This window comes from Engystomops pustulosus, chromosome 7, assembly GCF_040894005.1.
Source record: "Engystomops pustulosus chromosome 7, aEngPut4.maternal, whole genome shotgun sequence".
Classification (NCBI taxonomy): Eukaryota; Metazoa; Chordata; class Amphibia; order Anura; family Leptodactylidae; genus Engystomops; species Engystomops pustulosus.
In genome coordinates this window covers 144,917,493-144,936,742 of record NC_092417.1, presented here as the reverse complement: position 1 = coordinate 144,936,742, position 19,250 = coordinate 144,917,493, and the positions used below count along the sequence as shown (strand labels likewise).

At 43.5% G+C, this 19,250-nt stretch overlaps 1 protein-coding gene across 1 annotated transcript in view; it reads right to left on the bottom strand.

Annotated features, from left to right (window-relative positions):
- Window positions 1–838: 838 nt before the first annotated feature.
- The window catches only part of TSPAN32 (tetraspanin 32), a 49,522-nt gene continuing 31,110 nt past the window's right edge, over window positions 839–19,250 (bottom strand). Inside the window, exons 5-8 of the mRNA XM_072118114.1 lie at window positions 13,390–13,491; window positions 9,602–9,679; window positions 7,639–7,722; window positions 839–2,339 (exon numbers count right to left, since the gene is read on the bottom strand). Coding sequence (XP_071974215.1) covers window positions 2,175–2,339; window positions 7,639–7,722; window positions 9,602–9,679; window positions 13,390–13,491 — 429 coding nt within the window. The 3' untranslated portion in view covers window positions 839–2,174. The remainder of the gene's footprint in view (window positions 2,340–7,638; window positions 7,723–9,601; window positions 9,680–13,389; window positions 13,492–19,250) is intronic.

The following is a 19,250-nucleotide window of genomic DNA, read 5'->3' as shown; positions in this document are numbered from 1 at the left end:
CCCGGTAGCCTCTTTTCCCCTCCTACTCACCCATCTTCGGTGCACAGCTCCGCGTAGCTGCGCTCCCTCGTCCGGCGATCCTGCCGTCTGCGCATGCGCAGAAGAGCAGGCCCGCGCCTGTTTCGGAGCAGTGACCGCGCAGGCGCGGGCCTGCTCTTCTGCGCATGCGCAGACGGCAGGATCGCCGGACGAGGGTAGCTGCGCGCCGAAGATGGGTGAGTAGGAGGGGAAAAGAGGCTACGGGAGCGTGGAGTAGCCGCCTCGTGTAACCTCAGATGCGGCTACTCCACGCCCCAGTAGCCGCATAAGTAAATTTGAATATATGTCTAATAAAAGTTATCAAAAAAGTGTGGGGACGTGAGGATTAGCCCTTAAAAGGGCTATCCTCACGTCCCATTGATCCACCTACCACCCAATCTACCTTTATAGGTAGATTTGCGGTGGTAGGTTCCCTTTAAGTCTGTACTAGGTACAAGAGAAAATGTGACTGTCCCATATTTCATCACTCATCAATTATTTTTTGTTAGAAAGATTATAGATGTGGGACTCTGATGGGGCAACTCCACTAATAGCTCAATAATACTGGTTTGATTATTACAGACAAGGTTGGTTCACATTACGTATAGTAAAAATGTGTCATTTACAAGGGGATTTGAAAAGCATGTGTATCCATAAAGGAAAAGCAGCATTAGAGCTAGAATGCAACAGAAAGCAAGCCCATCTTAGTAGGCAGCACATTTATGTTATGCTGTAATGACCACTCCTGGGGGAAGTTGGACAACATTTGGCCTTGCTGTAATTCTCGGGGTCCATTATTAAGTACAGATAATAATAATAATATTTATTTATATAGCGCCATCAAATTCCACAGCACTTCACAAATCATGGGAAATATGGGAAATATACAAATATAATATTACATTACAGAGTACAAACAGTCATATGGAGCAGTCTATGATGTGGTATAATGCACATTGTAAATCTCCATTTTTTTAAATAAAATGTGATGAGCTTGGCGCATACAACGGATGCACACTGGAGCAAAGAACATGCCTGCTAGCCCTGCTTTGGGGGAGTGAGGAAATGTTTTTTTTTTCCCACAGTGGGTCAGGGGAGGGAAACTGTGGCTATTGGGGGGGAACAGTGAGTGCTCCGTGGAGGCTGTTGGTTACTGTGGGGGCACTGTGGCTGCCAGGTATGACTGTGGGCACTGTAGCTGCTGGGGGGGTATTGTGGCTCCTGGGCAGACACTGTGGCTCCTGGAGGACACTGTGACTCGTGACAGGACAATGTGGCTCCTGACGGGGCACTGTGGCTCCAGGAGTGGAAATTGTGGCTGCTGGAAGGCACTGTGGCTGCTGGGTATAATTGGAGGCACTGTTGCTGCTGGGGGAGGGGGGACTGTGGCTGTTGGTTGGGCACTCGGGACACTGTGGTTGCTGGGGCGAGGCACTCTGACTATTGGTTGCTGTGGCGGGAACATACGGGCCATGCCAGTGTTTACCGTTATTGTTATTTAACAATATGTTCAACTTTTTTGTTTCCCCTCCCCCCCCCCCCGAAAATAAGTTGGACACCCCTGATGTAGGGTCTATTCACACAGCGGAATGATGATTTGGAAAAATCTAAATCTGCCTACCATTGATTGAAGGGGGAAACATTTTGCCTGACAACTCTCTAGAATTTACTAGGGCGGTTCCTAATTTCCAGAGACTGACCATCGACAGTCTGGGTGCATAGCCGGGCAGACTAGTAGCAGGCCCACGTGGCACTTATCTTATTATACCGACTACAAAGACGGTATGTACGCATGTTGATATGTGCTTTTGTAAAATCCCCAATGCATTCATGACAGGTTCCATGCAAAAAAAGTTCTGGTCTTTGTTACTCAATGGAAGAATGGAAAGCAGAACATCAGTCCTTGTACAGCACAGAAGTAGACATCGAGTAGTAGATTTGTATTGGCGCACATGCCAATATCTTGAGCAGGTGATCTCTTCCATAAGGCTCAGTGCAGATGTGTTGTCAATGCTGGAGAAAACTCTATTATGAATGTACGTTTCCTATTTGTTCACTTTGTGATTCATATATGGAACATGTTCACATTACTTTTATAGTCCCATCCAAAGATACAGTAAATCGTTTGTCATCCATATTGTACTGGTCTACAATGGTCATTGTGCAGACCTGTAGGGCATCAGCTGAATAAGGGGGGTATCTGCTGTGGAATCCGGGGGTGATATTAAGCCACCATTTAGGTTATATTCTCCTCTTCTCCCCCACAGGTTTCCTTTTGGTAGGGAGAAATAAAGGAAGGATGACAGCAACATGCCATATACCTGTAGTGACAAAAAATGAGGTATTAGCCATAGTAAAGGTGTGGGACAAAGCTAGTCCTGCACCAAATCCTGACTACTACTCTGTAGAGTCTACATAATTCAAGATGAACTAAATACATGGACAGTGAATGCACAAATATCTCTTGTCTGGAGCTCCTGCTGTTCAGATTATTTTATGAAAATTGCTGACTGTGAGTATTCTCATGGCTAGGGTACTGACTGGGCATGGGTGGACATTTGATTGACCAAAGCCCACCTTCCCCATGTAAATTCTCTCCCATGCTGTGTGATGATGCCTTTATATCAATTTTTAACATAATACTAAATATATAAAGCCCTGTAATATTAACAAGATACAGAACATCAAACATAATATGAAACGTATGGTTTTCACTGTGCACTCTAAAAGACATGTCCCTTTATTTTTTGGGTCAGGACTATAATGGAGATACCAAATAAATATATACCTTATATATATATATATTGTATAATACATTTCTTCAAAACCTAATATTCTGACGCCCCTAACGTTTTATATTGGGTGTACAATATGATATTGTGACATTTTTACACTGATTTTCACCAATACTATTTTGAAAACTTTACAAACTTTTGGTCACTTTTTCTTAAACTTATTATGGCCTTTAGCAAGGTTCAGCAGGGATAACTTCATGTTTGGCAGGAGAGGCTTTCCTGGCAACCAATAATGGCACGGGAGGCAACAAATGGTGATGCAGTGGGTGCATTGTAACACAGCAGACAACCACACTGTATGGAGAAAGCTAAGCTCCGGAGGCCTCTCTATACAGCCTTACCCAAAATGTGCTGTAACAATAGGTCCTCACGTGTTTGTGATGGGCTCACATAAAAAGGATGTCGTCAATGTACTGTATGTTCTCCATGTTAATACATGGCTGATTAACTGTACAAATTTCATCATTAAATATGTGAACCTGCTGCCACTAACCCAAAAACAGGTTGATGAAAGTAGGCGCACATACTGTAATACTCCCATAGTGGTACCTTGGGTCTGGAAGAAGAAGCCATTTTTAAACTTAGAGGAGTTCTGACAGTTAGAAGAAACTTTAAGGCCTTAGACAAAAGCTTTTCTTTTAATTAGACTAGAACTTGCTACAGATGGTTGCCCCCCAAGGGGCAGGTCACTGAGATGTCTCTTATCCTTTCCATAGACATCCATCTTGTGTAACTAAAAAGCTGAAAAACTTTGGGCACTTTTCTTCAATAAACGTATTACCAATTTTGTTACTTTCACTTGAAATAACGTTTTAAGAAATATATGTATATTTTTTTTAAAGTTAAAAGATGTAAAGCTGGCTATAGACATTAGTCATTGGCGGAACTGATCGGTTTTGTTGAGACATACCAACCATCTCTTGTATGCTTCATCACTAGCAGATGTTAGGGGGAATACCAATCCTTTTCTTCTCTGATTCTATAAGACACAGCCTGACATATCTGGCGGCAGCTTACGTCCCTCTCCCTGTTCAGGACACACTATTCAGGTTTAAGCTTAAAGTGCATGTTTATGGGGAAGTTGGGCAAACCAGCTGTTGGTCGAATCAACGTTCCTTTAAGAGCTATCTAGTGTGAGATGAAAAGGCATGTGTTTATAGATATCATCTGACAGCTCTCTTAAGTACAGGCAGTCCCCGGGTTACGTACAAGATAGGGTCCGGAGGTTTGTTCTTAAGTTGAATTTGTATGTAAGTCGAAACTGTATATTTTATAATTGTAGATCCAGACAAAAAAAATTTCGGCCCCAGTGACAATTGGAGTTTAAACATTTTTTGCTGTAATGGGACCAAGGATTATCAATAAAGCTTCATTACAGAGACCTTACAGCTGATTATTGCAGTCTGGGACTATAGTAAAGCATTCAGAAAGCTTCACCAGAGGTCAGAGGGGTCTGTCTGTAACTATAGGTTGTCTGTAAGTTGGGTGTCCTTTAGTACGGGATTGCCTCTATATGGTCAGCATAATTATGAGAGCCAATGAGCATAAGGAGAGCTGACTTTTTCTCCCAGGATATGTTGATGAGCGGCTCTCGACAGAGCGCAGCTTCATAGCCGAGCAATTCCATCTGGTCAAACTTTGCTCTGGACTTTGTTGGATGAGAATAGTTTTGGTGAAGCGTGAGTTATTTTTGTAATTCCCGTCCTTTAACCCCCCCTTCTTATAAACACAGAACATTTCAAACTTTGCTTTCAAATTCTTGCAAAACAATCTCCTATTTGGGAGTATGATGTATAGTGGATAAGTAATGGGTTTAGTCTCTCTCCATTTCAACTGATCTCAAGTGAGGCAAAAAAATAAGCTTCAAGAACTCCGAGCAAGGTTGAAGTGAGGACCACTGAGATCATCCGATCTGCCTATGATACATTAACAAGTCCACATTTTTCCAAAAATGTAGTCAACTTATGGGTCAGATTGTGCAGATGTTTTAGAAGAGGAACAATTGTGGTATCATATACAGACAAACAAATGTCCCAAGCTTATGATACCCCCAGGGCTGAAACCTGCTCTAGCAAATATAAAGGGAACCCGTGAGCAGAAATAGAAATAATAAACCACTACCAGCATCTTAACATCTTTCAGATCCTGTTTCTTTCATTGGCTATTATGGTGGCATGAATCAGCTTTGAAGTGAGATGTAAATTTCTTGTAAAAAGTTATGGAAGCAGAGAGTTCTGAAGTCACGTCCTCCCTGCCTAAGAATGACTCCCTTGCTATATTTGATGCACATACATTCAGGATCACCAAAAACCGTCTCTCGAGAATTTTGGTTGGTGAATGGGATGTTTTCTGAAAGGGAGAGCTTGACTTCAGTGCTGAACTCCCCACTTCCTTTACTTTATACAACTAATTTACATCTTACTTCAAAGTCGAATTTCTGGATGATCCCACCACATTGGGACATGGTCTGGAAGGTGTTTAGATATGTGATAACATACTAGTCATGGTTCATAAGGTTACTTTCTGATGACAGGTACTATGTGTTACAATACACATCACAGAGTGTAGACAAATCTGTACGTTGCAACAATTTAAGGGTCCATGCTTCTTTCTGGTCATGTGCATGTTAGACAGCATATAGAATAGTCATGGGATCCTCCCCTGGAAAAAGATTCACGAGGTAGCTTGCCATATCTACTCTGTGATGAATGGAAAGACACGTGGCAGAATAGGGATGAGCACTAAAAGTGAATATGAGAACTATTGTTAACCATCCAAGAACTTGAAATACTTTTCATGTCTATGTACAGGAGGCCACAATATAAGAGGGATGGAGGATAGGAGGCCACAATATGAGAGGGATGGAGGACAGGAGGCCACAATATGAGAGGGATGGAGGACAGGAGGCCACTATATGAGAGGGATGGAGGATAGGAGGCCTTAATATGAGGGAAGATGGAGGACAGAGGTCACAGTATGGGAAAGATGGAGGACAGGAGGCCACGCTATGAGAGGGATCGAGGACGGGAGGCCTTAATATGAGAGGGATGGAGGACAGGAGGCCACAATATGAGAGGGATGGAGAACAGGAGGCCACAATATGAGAGGGATGGAGGACAGGAGGCCACAATATGAGAGGGATGGAGGACAGGAGGCCTTAATATGAGGGAAGATGGAGGACAGAGGTCACAGTATGGGAAAGATGGAGGACAGGAGGCCACGCTATGAGAGGGATCGAGGACGGGAGGCCTTAATATGAGAGGGATGGAGGACAGGAGGCCACAATATGAGAGGGATGGAGAACAGGAGGCCACAATATGAGAGGGATGGAGGACAGGAGGCCACAATATGAAAGGGATGGAGGACAGGAGGCCACAATATGAGAGGGATGGAGGACAGGAGGCCACAATATGAGAGGGATGGAGGACAGGAGGCCACAATATGAGAGGGATGGAGGACAGGAGGCCACAATATGAGAGGGATGGAGGACAGGAGGCCACAATATGAGAGGGATGGAGGACAGGAGGCCACAATATGAGAGGGATGGAGGACAGGAGGCCACAATATGAGAGGTATGGAGGACAGGAGGCCACTGTATGAGAGGGATTGAGGAGAGGAGGCCACTGTATGAGAGGGATTGAGGAGAAGATGCCACAATATGAGAGGGATGGAGGACAGGAGGCCTTAATATGAGAGGGATGGAGGACAGGAGGCCTTAATATGAGGGAGGATGGAGGACAGAGGCCACAGTATGAGGAGGATGGAGGACACAATATGAGGGGGCCACACTATGTGAGGAGAGGTAGGTGTACAGATAGTATTAGATATAAGTTTGGGGAGATAAATAAAAGTGGAAAACCGAATGTTAAGCAAGGATAAAATTAAAGAGGGGTTTTATATGTTTCCAAGTTGCATTAGGGGGTATTATACGTGTCAATAGGGGGGTGGGCCACAGTAAGGGGCCTTATACTATGTGGGGGCCATTAAAGTCAATATTATTTACTATAGTTTTTGTCCCTCTTTCTCTTGCCCAAAAAATGGACTCAGGTGAGTAGCATATAAGTTTACAAACAGATTTTGTAACATTGCAGCGATGGAGATGAATCATTTACGGAGATGCAATACTTTTTAAACCTAGTTTTTAGTGAAGTCGGGTGGGTTAATTTGCATGACAGGTTCACTTTAAAGGAAATCTACCATCAGTTTGACTGATGGCAGATGTGTAGAACTCACATGCTCATCTTCTTTAGCAGGTGCTGGAAGTGTTCTTATAATGTTCTGGAAAGGCGCAATATGCAATCTAATGCAGATTAGCTGGAGGCGCTCATTTCTGCCATGTTTTTATTTATGCACGTTCGCACTCTCATAGTCTTACCGGAAGAGCTCTTCAGGCAGGACTATGACAGTGCGGGCATGCATAAATTAAAATACAGCGGTGTATATATTTTTTAAAACATCTTTTTCTTGAATATGGTGCCGTTCCTGTTCACAATAATAACACTTCCAGTAGCTGCTAAAGAAGATGAGCATGTGAGCTCTACATATCTACCATGAGTCAAACTGATGGTAGATGTCCTTTAAATAATAAATAATAAATAAAATTATTCAAAAACTGTTAATAAAAAATATTTGAATTAAACAATAAGATGACTCCCCCTGGGAAAATCTCTTTCCTCTTGTTAAAAGCTTAAACGCATTTGACCTACTGTAGTACAGTAAATGTAGAAAAAAAGACCCTAATACACAATGCATGCATTTCACAACAATGTAGTCAAAAGGGTTAATACAAAAACTATACAAAACAAAACAGGCAAAAACTACATACCGTCAGTCCCAGTGATGACAGCAACAATACCCTGACCCAAAGCCAGTGGACGTATAGAACATCAGAGATTACTGATATACAGTCCTAGATGGTACAGGGCAATATACAAAATTAGGGTTTATATCTTCAATTTTAGATTTATTATAGTCTACATATTGATTTATGCTGATATAGGCTTCAAGTCAGTATAATGATCCTTGTCTGTCTTTCTGGGGACAATGGGGCAGATTTTCTTACCCGGCCCATTCGCGATCCAGTGGCGCGTTCTCTGCGGTGGATTCGGGTCTTCCGGCAATTCACTAAGGCAGTTCCTCCGACGTCCACCAGGTGTCGCTGCTGCGCTGAAGTCCGCCGAGGCCCGCCGGAGTGCACAAAAAGTGCACTTTTTTTTAAAATCCGGCGGTTTCTCCGAATCCGTTGGGTTATCGTTCGGCCATGCCCCCTAATTTCCATCGCGTGCATGCCACAATCCGATCGCGTGCGCCAAAAACCCAGGGCAATTCAGGGACGATCGGCGCAAATCGAAAATATTTGGGTGACAAACGCGAATCGGGCCCTTAGTAAATGACCCCCTATATGTTTTGACTAGTGACAAATCCTGTTTAAAGGGTCTCTGGAAATTTTGGAAAACCTGATGGAATTTGGGGCAAGGTTCCTAAGAAAGACTTGTACTCAAACTGCTCCAGCTCTGAACTTTCAGTTTTTGCACCTTCATCTGGCCATATGTGTCGGTGATCACAACAATCAGTTGCCTCTTTGGACCATGGGACATCACTAAGGAGGCCAGTAATCACCAAGGAGGTCAGTATTCAGCCAGTATGGTGGATCCTGTTACACCTGAACATGCTGAAATCCAGACACTGGAGAACAAAATTAGTCCACCACACCTGCCATGGCCTCTATAGGGTTCTCCCAAATTTCTGGAAAATCCTTTAAAGGGAACTTGCCAGGAGTTTTTACCAATTGAAACTAGCAGCTCAGGAAATGTCCTTTCTAGAATTCCCTATTTTATGTTGAATCTCACCCATCTACTTATAAAATATCTTGCCCAAAAATATGTAAATATGACTGTTCTCAACTCATTTTCATGTAAGATAAGTCAAATGTAGTGGTTGCAGGGGTGGTGTCACTTCAGTAGCTATGGAACAGAAGATAGGGGGTACTGAAGTGTCACCCATTCTGCAACCACTAACCTTGACTCATCTCATGTGGAAACGGGTTGAGAAGAGTCATAGTTGCCTGATTTTTACAGGTAAACATGGCAAGATTTCAAATAAAAGATGGTCTAGAAAGGACATTTCATGCCCTCCCAGAGGGGACTGGTAGTTTAGTGAAGTATAACCTGGTGACAGGTTCTCTTTAAGTATTTGAGAATGTAATGGCTGGACCAGAAGTCTCATGTTGTACAGGGGCAGTTTAAAAGTCTAACCAAATTTTGTTTCCAATGAGAAAAACTACAGCAAGAGGTTTATAATATCAGACTTTTCAACCAACACCATGAAATGTAGATGGACAAGTGTTGTCTGCCTATGGTGTAGTTGGGTGCCATAACGGTATAGGCTACATCTGTGTTTAATACTATCATTGTTCTGATCCATTATATTAGCAGGACAAGAATAATATAGTAGCATTGGAACCTTTCCAGGGGTAATAAGGAGTATAAACGAGTACTAGGTCCTCGTAAAAAAAAGAGCGACACTGTAATGAGGGGCCCCATCATGACCCGGATTTTAGGGCCCTTATATTTTATGAATCCAGCTAGTGATATAGATGCCTAGTAATCTTATTCTGACAATGACACCATATGACATGTAAACCTTCTCAGTGTCAAGACGTCTCTTGCATTCTGCTGTATAAACTTATGTTCATTGTTTTGTTCTTTATACCTGTGTTACATCCAACCCCATCAACCCAGAGTTAAACAAAAGAGCTGGCAGATTGCTAGAAGCCAAAAGGAAAGTACCTTGTCATCTGCTGTATTGCTGCACGTAATGTGGAGACTAGACATCCTCTTTTCCCAGGTTTTCCCACAGCATTCAAACTAAAAAGAGAAAAATGTATGAGCGGAAAATATTTGGACAAAATTTAGGGCAAATGTTCAAACTGTAGACTTCTTACTGTGATATTTCACTACTATTGTATAAAACAAAAAAAAGCAGATGTTGAATCTTGTGATAAACCCCTTCTCCCTCAGTTTCCACATCAGCTCTCCAGAATGATGGCCTCAAGTACCAACCACAGAGAGCAGGCATCCATCACAGGAAGCCTTCTGGAGTGACTGTGTAATACTGCTGAACGGACAACACAAAGGAATAGGAAGGACAGACATGAACATAGAGCTCTAAAACTAAACCCACCAGCTGTCCCTACCTGCATGCCTATCCTACCGTAAATGGTAGATCACAACTGGTTAACAATCCCTTCCGGCGCCAAAGTGAAAACATGTACAAGAAAAAACAGGTCAAACACAGAGGAATGGTCTTACAAATATGAGTCAACACCAAGTGGGCAATGCAGTACAGAATCAGGAGACAAACATAAAAGCAGAAGACAAGCAAATGTCAAAAGAAAAAAAGAATATAGACGTCCAGAAAAAGCTACCAAGCTCCAAAGAAGACTTATAGCAAGCATTGGGCGGTGGGCAGAAAATCCTCTTATGAGATATCAAAGTCCCATTCCAAAAGTTAAGTCAAGAAAAATCAGACTAGCAGTGGAGGGATGTGAGTGGAGGAGGCATGCGTTCACCACAGCTATTTAAAGGAAATCAAAATAAAGCATGATAAACCAGGGGCATTTACTCATTTATTTGTTATCCATGGCTTCCTCCCTAAAATCAACTTTTAAAATTGTGCTAATGAGTCAGAAGGGCTATTGGTTGTGTTACCAGAGCCACTCCATGATGCAGCTTCACAGGCCATATACCCCCTTAACCAACTATCCCAGCTGGTAAAGTGTTCCAAGTACAGCCTATATCACCTAAAATTAGCTGTCAATGAGGCAATGTAATTTAATTACAGGATTTTTCTAACATACAGATTAACACAATAATAATAATAATCTTTATTTATCTAGCACCATCAAATTACATAGCGCTTTACAAATCATAGGGGACATATACAAATATTATATTATATTACACAGAACAAACAGTCATATAGAACAATTGGAGTGAGGGCCCTGCTCACAAGAGCTTACAGTCTATGAGGATGAGGGGGTGACACAAGAGCTTACAGTCTATGAGGATAAAGTGGGTGACACAAGAACTTACAGTCTATAAGGATGAGGGGATAACATAAGAGCTTACAGTCTATGAGGATGAGGGGATAACACAAGAGCTTACAGTCTATGGGGATGAGGAGGTGACACAAGAGCTTACAGTCTATGAGGATTAGGGGTGACACAAGAGCTTACAGTCTATGAGGATGAGGAGGTGACACAAGAGCTTACAGTCTATGAGGATGAGGGGGTGACACAAGAGCTTACAGTCTATGAGGATGAGGGGGTGACACAAGAGCTTACAGTCTATTAGGATGAGGGAGTGACACAAGAGCCTACAGTCTATGGGGATGAGGAGGTGACACAAGAGCTTACAGTCCATGAGGATGAGGGAGGTGACACAAGAGCTTACAGTCTATGAGGATGAGGGAGGTGACACAAGAGCTTACAGTCTATGAGGATGAGGGGGTGACACAAGAGCTTACAGTCTATGAGGATGAGGGGGTGACACAAGAGCTTACAGTCTATGAGGATGAGGGGGGACACAAGAGCTTACAGTCTATGAGGATGAGGGGGTGACACAAGAGCTTACAGTCTATGAGGATGAGGGGGAGACACAAGAGCTTACAGTCTATGAGGATGACGGGGTGACACAAGAGCTTACAGTCTATGAGGATGAGGGGGAGACACAAGAGCTTACAGTCTATGAGGATGAGGGGGTGACACAAGAGCTTACAGTCTATGAGGATGAAGGGGTGACACAAGAGCTTACAGTCTATGAGGATGAGGGGGTGACACAAGAACTTACAGACTATGAGGATGAGGGGGTGACACAAGAGCTTACAGTCTATGAGGATGAGAGGGTGACCCCAGAGCTTACAGTCTATGAGGATGAGGGGGTGACACAAGAGCTTACAGTCTATGAGGATGAAGGGTGACACAAGAGCTTACAGTCTATGAGGATGAGGGGTGACACAAGAGCTTACAGTCCATGAGGATGAGGGAGGTGACACAAGAGCTTACAGTCTATGAGGATGAGGGGGTGACACAAGAGCTTACAGTCTATGAGGATGAGGGGGTGACACAAGAGCTTACAGTCTATGAGGATGAGGGGGGACACAAGAGCTTACAGTCTATGAGGATGAGGGGGTGACACAAGAGCTTACAGTCTATGAGGATGAGGGGGTGACATAAGAGCTTACACTCTATGAGGATGAGGGGGAGACACAAGAGCTTACAGTCTATGAGGATGACGGGGTGACACAAGAACTTACAGTCCATGAGGATGAAGGGGGTGACACAAGAGGTAAAAGCCAGCCATTCTTTATAAGGGAACAATATAAAATAATTTAATAATTCTAAATAATAATAATAATAATAAATAATTTAATAAATAAAAATTCTGCTGCTTGAACCAGTCATCAGCCGCCATCTTATATACAAGGTCCAATCTGAAAGTGACTGCAGAAAAGTCTGGAACTTGGTATATATCTGGTGTTTGCCGTATAACAGATGGGAGGAGGGCATAGGATGGAATAGTAAAGGGAGAGGTGACATTTCATGCAGTTAGCGAGTGTGATAGCCTTGCCTAAAGCATGTTTGAAACTTTAGAGGGTGGATATTAGTCAGAGAGTCCGTGGAAGGTCATTCCAGAGAATTGGAGCATCGAGAGAAGTCCTGGAGACGTGCATGAGAGGTTCTAATTAAAGTAGAGGAAATTAATCTAATATCACTGGCAGAGTGAAGAGCATGGGAGAAGCGATAGACTGAAATGAGAGAAGAGAGATAGGGAGGTGCAGCATTATTCAGAGCTTTGTGGGTGAGGGTTATTATTTTAAAGTGAATACGGAAACAGATAAGAGACAGTGCAGTGATTGGCACAGACTGGAGGCATCCGCGTAGCGTTTGGTCTGAAAGACGAGTCTGGCTGCTGCATTAAGAATAGAATAGGAACTGATAGGGTGAGGCAGGGGATGGTATACTACAGCGACACGAAGAGAGAATGGGTGGGAAAGTCTGAGAGTGTGAAGCTCAAAAGATGGAAAAGTAAAGGAGGGTAAGGGAGGAATGACCTGGAAAGTGCATCGTGGAGAGAGGAGTATATCTACCGCTCCTCCCTGCCTATTCTCAGGTCTGGAACAGTGAGAAAAGTGTAAGCCGCCATAAGACAATGCCGCAACTGAGGCGGAGTCATCCTGCTGGATCCATGTTTCCGTAATGGCAAGCAGGTCAAAAGACTTACAAAGAAAGAGGTCATGAACTGATTCTAGTTTATTACACACAGAGCGGCGTTCCATAGGGCACATTTAAAAGGGGTTACGGGTGGAGGAGGAGAAGAGGGGATACACTGAATCTTTATAAGGTCAGCAGGGTTTCTATGTGAAGTGTTAAAATAAGCAGAAGGTGGGCCTGGGTTAGGGGAGAAATCTCAAGCACTACCCTTCCTCCTTGTTCCTAATTGGATGATGGGGAGGAGTAGAAGCCCATGGAGACTTCTGTGATATAAATACTTGTTTCTTTGAATTTTCTACTTACCATGTTGTGGACTTTCAGAAGATGTTCCTGAGCTTCTCCTGGATAGCCTCTAAGAACCTGGTCGTAGAGATCATCATAGACATCTAAGATGGAGGCCTCAACCTGAAATATATTATGGTACATAGTCAAATGTTCTTTCCTTTCTCTTGCCAAGTTATACCACAAATATATGAAAGATGGTTTTTATTACAGAAGAGTCTTCTGACTGGAAACATGACTTGGGCAGAGCTAGGAATGGCTAAAGAAGATATAACGTCAAACCTTGTGTTCTTGGTACAGAATTGCTTTGATCTTTCGGCAAAATAACTTACTGGAGTGATTAATGTGGCTTGGTAATGGGGATGTAGATAATAATTCCTTCATTTATATAGCGCACATGTGGTGACCCGGGATTGTATTTGGGGTGCTGGGCCTTTAAGGTGTCACACGGTGGTAGTCCATATCCGAGGGAATACATGGGCCCCAATCCCAGGTGGCACTCACACTCCTTGTGTGTCCCGATTACCCGCCCCCACGTAGGTACCTGTAGCAATGAAGACTTCAGACGCCCAGTCTCGGGGGTAACCGTTGCTCTTTATTGGCAGGACACGAGAAATCCAGATCACAGTCGTTTTGGATGGTGTAGCTGATGGTAAGTGGTCTTCTGAAGCAGATGAGCGGAGTCTTTTCACAGAGGCCTGGACTAGCAATAACTATGCTTGCTTGAGCTGAGTAGAATACCTGCTCCCAATGACTTTACTTCCTATTAGACAGGGTACGTGCTTAAATACGAACAAACTTTGGCGCTGCTGGCGGGATGACCCTCAAACTTCCAAGACAGCTTGCTATGGGCTCTGTATATATATTATGTATTGTCCCACAGACGGTTAAAGAGGATGCACGTAGTAATCCCTGCTAACTTGGGTAAACGGGTGATGAACAGGCTTGCAAAGGATATGGCCTATGGCTCTTTCTCCTCACAGACCTACTTGACCACACACTGAAGTGTGTCTACACACTGCACACACCGAAGTGTGTTCTCTCTAAAACTACAGGGTTACAGACCCTCTATCCAGAGGGCTGCTCCTGGGACTCCTCCTTCCAGAGCAATCAAAGCCTTGACTGGCCCTGGAGGTCAGGTGATTCAGAAGATCCACTCCCACAGCTTGACCATGTACAGATGATGTAATATTACAGTAATATTGCGTAATATAGAAGGGAGGGCACTAACATTAGTGTCAATGGCAGATGCAATTAGCAATTTTTTTACCACAAGATGGGGCTAAGTGATATAATACAATTATACAAACCACATGGAAATCTAAAATGGAGAATGAACTACTCCCACACTAGGCTTGGGCCTATACCTTCACATGTGCTTACAAAAGATGCATGAAAGACTAGGTAAGGGAGTACATATATGAGAAAACAGGGGTTTAAGCTATGCAGGTGACCAAACATATAGTGACAGACTGCCAGATGTATACTGGGCATGTCCAGGTCACTGCAAACACCCTCACTGAAAATAAGCCGTCCTCGGCGTCTATATGAGGAGGAAATGCACATGTTTAGGTGGGGTAGCACCTGAAATACAATGACAATGTAAAGTTAGAATGATCTGGAAAATATATCATAGAGCAATGCAATAACACATGAAAATAACAATGAAAATGCGCAAAACAATATGAACAGTAGATATAGTGCACTTTAGGTAGAGTCTCTTTTAGCAATTAGGCATTGTCCATGGGAAGGCTCTGGTAAAAGGCACTTTTGAGAACAGACACAGTCCTTAGTAGTCCATAGACTGTATTAATATGCAAGTTAACCAGAAACAATATGCATGGTAGTTAACCAGGTACTCGAGGCTTAAACTGTTGCAAACTAGCTAACTATCTAGTTAAATAAACAGTAATATATGTATACAAGCAAAACATTATATATACACATGTCAAGGATATAGTTCTTTATTCTCTGTAACGGACAGGAGGAGTTCCTTTAGTACTTCGCTCTGAACGCCTCAGCACTTGACTTTCCTCAGAATCTGGAATTTGGTGATGAGGTAGTTCTTCTGATGCTGGTACAGGAACAGGAGAAGCAATTGAAGCAGGAACTTGAACTGGAACTTGTACAGGAGCTTGAAAAGGAACTGGTACCCATTGATAACAGCCTGGAATTATGAATGGAGAGTTATTGATTGATTCTTCCACAGTGGGCTGTCTTGGTGGTGTCTCAGTTACAGGAGTTGGTGTGTAGACCGGCATGACTGGTTGTGGAGGAGAAGACATAACCATAAGGTCTTCTTTAGTGCAGAGTTTCATGCGATTCCTGTGAACTGTTTGAGGAGCCATTCCCGGCTTCTTGACCTCGTAGACATCTGAATCAGGGTATGGGATACTTGTGACAGTGTAGGGTTCTTGTTCCCAGAGTGAGTCAAGTTTGTCTGAGCGATGGTATTTCCGCAACCATACTTTATCTCCCACTTGTAGTGGTGTGGCATTGGCTCTTAGGTTATAACACTCTTCTTGCCTACGATGAGCTTCATTCATCCTGTGATCAACTATTTCTTTTGCTTCATGGATGCGACGTTGATGTTCAGAGACCCAGTTGGTCCTAGGTAAGGGATTAATCACATCAGGTACTTGAATTCCTAAAGCTCGATCCTTAGGGAGTTGACCTTGGCGACCAAACATAAGGTAATATGGCGAGTAGCCGGTTGAACAATGAATGGTGTTATTGTAAATCTCCACTAGTTCATCTAGGAGTTGTGGCCATTCTGCTTGTTTGGTTACTGATGCAGTTCTCAGCATGTTGATGAACACTTGGTTTATTTTTTCACAAAGTCCATTCCCTTGTGGATGATAAGCTGTTGTACGTAGCTTCTTACACTCATGGAATTGGCAAAGCTCTTGGAAGAGTTGTGATTCGAAGGCAGGTCCACGATCTGTTAGGACTGCTTCAGGGCAACCATAATGTCTCACGTACTCACGATAAAAGACGGCAGCTGTAGTGCGAGCAGTAATATCTTTCACTGGAACAACTGCGACCCACTTAGAGTAGTGGTCCACCATAGTGAGAGCATAAGTATATCCTGAACGTGTAGGTGCCAGTTTCACATGATCCAGAGCAACTAGCTCATTTGGTCGGTGAGAGTTGATTGGATGCAATGGCGCTCTAGCCTCCTTCTTTCCGGCTTTAGTCAGGTTGCAAGCTGGGCATTCGCTGCACCAGTTTTCAATATCTGCTCGCATTCCAATCCAGTAGAAGCGCTGGCGTATGGTAGCTTCAGTTTTGTGTACGCCAAAATGTCCTGATTGGTCATGATAAGCGTCAAGCACAATTTTTGCATCTCTTCTGGGAATGAGAATTTGGTGTATTCTCTCTCCTGAGACAGGATCCAAGGTATTACGTATGATGAGGCCCTTTTGAATGAAGAGCCTTTTTCGCTGTCTCCATAGACGCTTGAGTTCAGTATCTGGATACTGTCTTCTGAGTCTGACAGGTGTTCTTCCGGTAGTTAAGAAATCATAGATCTCACCTAAAACTCGAGATTCATTCTGGAGAGTTTGCCATCTAGATGGATCTTGAAGTGAATCATGTTTCTGTTGAGGACCTTTATCAGTCTGGGTAGCAGCAATAACATTCTGCATAGCAAACCTTTGATAGAAGGGAGGCATCTCAACGTCTTCCCACATGTCTTCTTCATCAGGAGGTCTTTCTCCTATGGGCAAACAGGATAATACATCTGCATTGATGTTGGTTTTACCACTGCGGTATTTGATATCAAAGCAATAATTTGCTAATCTGGAAGCCCATCTTTGTTCAAGTGCACCTAGCCGTGCAGTATTAAGGTGAGCGAGAGGGTTGTTGTCCGTGTAAACGGTGAATGGTGTGGCTGCGAGGTAATCTTTGAACTTCTCGGTAACGGCCCACACAAGAGCTAGTAGCTCTAACTTGAACGAACTGTAATTGTTATCGTTCTTCTCGGCACCTCTCAAGCTTCGGCTGGCATAAGCGATGACTCTCTCTTTGTCGTCTTGGACTTGTGACAATACAGCTCCTAAGCCTTGATAGCTGGCATCCGTGTAGAGACGGAAAGGATGGCTGTAGTCAGGGTACGCTAGAATTGGAGGAGAGGTCAGCAGGGCTTTCAAAGTCTGGAATGCAGCTTCTTGTCTCTCAGACCAATCAATAGGAAATTTTCGGTTATAATTTTCTCTAGGACAACCACGTAGAAGTTCGGTGAGTGGTTCTGCTACTTTGGCAAAGTTAGGTATAAAGCGGCGGTAGTAGCCCGCAAATCCTAGGAAACTTCTGACTTCCTTCACAGTTCTTGGGGTGTCCCAATTTTTCACAGCAGAAATCTTTTCTGGATCAGGCTGTATTCCTTCAGCACTGACGACATGACCCAAGTAACTGACCTTTGGTTTTAGAAGGTGACATTTAGATGGCTTGATCTTCAGACCATGTTCAATGAGCACTTGGAACACTTTGGTTAGATGATTTAAGTGATCTTCATATGTACGAGAATAAACAATGACATCGTCAAGATACAGCAGGACGCTCTGGAAATTAATGTGGCCTAGACATCTTTCCATAAGTCTCTGGAATGTTGCTGGGGCGTTGCACAATCCGAATGGCATGCCATTGAACTCATAGAGTCCCATTGGAGTAGTGAAAGCTGTCTTCTCTCTATCCTCAGGAGCCATGGGTACTTGCCAGTAACCGCTGGTTAGGTCCAGAGTGGAGAAGTATGCAGCTGAGCCAAGAGCAGTGATGGATTCTTCAATCCTGGGAAGAGGATAGGCATCTTTGTGGGTGACATTATTCAGTTTTCTGTAGTCAACGCAGAATCTGATGTTGCCATCCTTCTTCTTCACTAAGACGATGGGTGCAGCCCAAGGACTTTGACTTTCTTGAATGACTTTGGTGTTTTTCATCTCCTTAATCAGTTTCTTTACTTGCTGGTAGTTGGCAGGAGGTATGGGACGGTGCCTTTCCTTGATAGGAGGATGATCACCTGTATTGATCTTGTGTTGAATCAAATTAGTCTTCCCAAAGTCCAGTGGATGCTTGCTGAAGGCTTCACTATGTCGCTTAGCGACTTTGATGACACCATTAATATCTTCAATAGGAGTGTTCGCATCTCCAACATGGAGTTCGTTCCACCAAAAGGTAGTTGGTTTGTGGTTACCTTTGGGGGTGGTTTTAATTGACTTTTGGTGCGCAAGATTTTCTTCATCCAGGATGTCTTCTGGATCCAGGTGATATAGTTGAGCAACTGAATTGAATTTGTACAAGTCTACAGGTGCATCGCTGAGGTTCACTAGCCGTACCGGTACTCTACCGTTTGAGACCGTGACGATACTTCTGGCAGCTTTTACCAGTGGCTGTCCTTCAATTTGGATGGGATCAAGAAGAGCTTCATAATCTGCATTATCTATCCCTGGACGAGCTCGACACCAGACTAGTGTTTCGCTGTTTGGAGTTAGGGTTACTGGTCTCACATCCTGGATACGGACACGGCAAATTTCACCTTTGCGATTGGCGAACTTCTGCTGGGCACAGAGCACTTTAATGGTCCGCTGAACTGCTTGTCTGTAATGGGAAGATGCAGAAGGGAGGGAAGCGTGCAAAGCAGCTAGCAATTCAGTAAAAACATGGCGAATCACATTCATGCCTAACACTACTGCTGTTGTATCTCCCTGAGCCTCAGTAACAATTACACCTTGACCTGGTAACTGACGATCACCAATACGAATGGTGGGTTCCCAGTAGCCTAGCTGGGAAATAGGTTGACCATTACTTGCTATTAAACGTAACTTGGCTTTACCCACAGGATCTAGAATGTCAGAGTCCCAATACTTTTCAAATGTCTGTCGCTC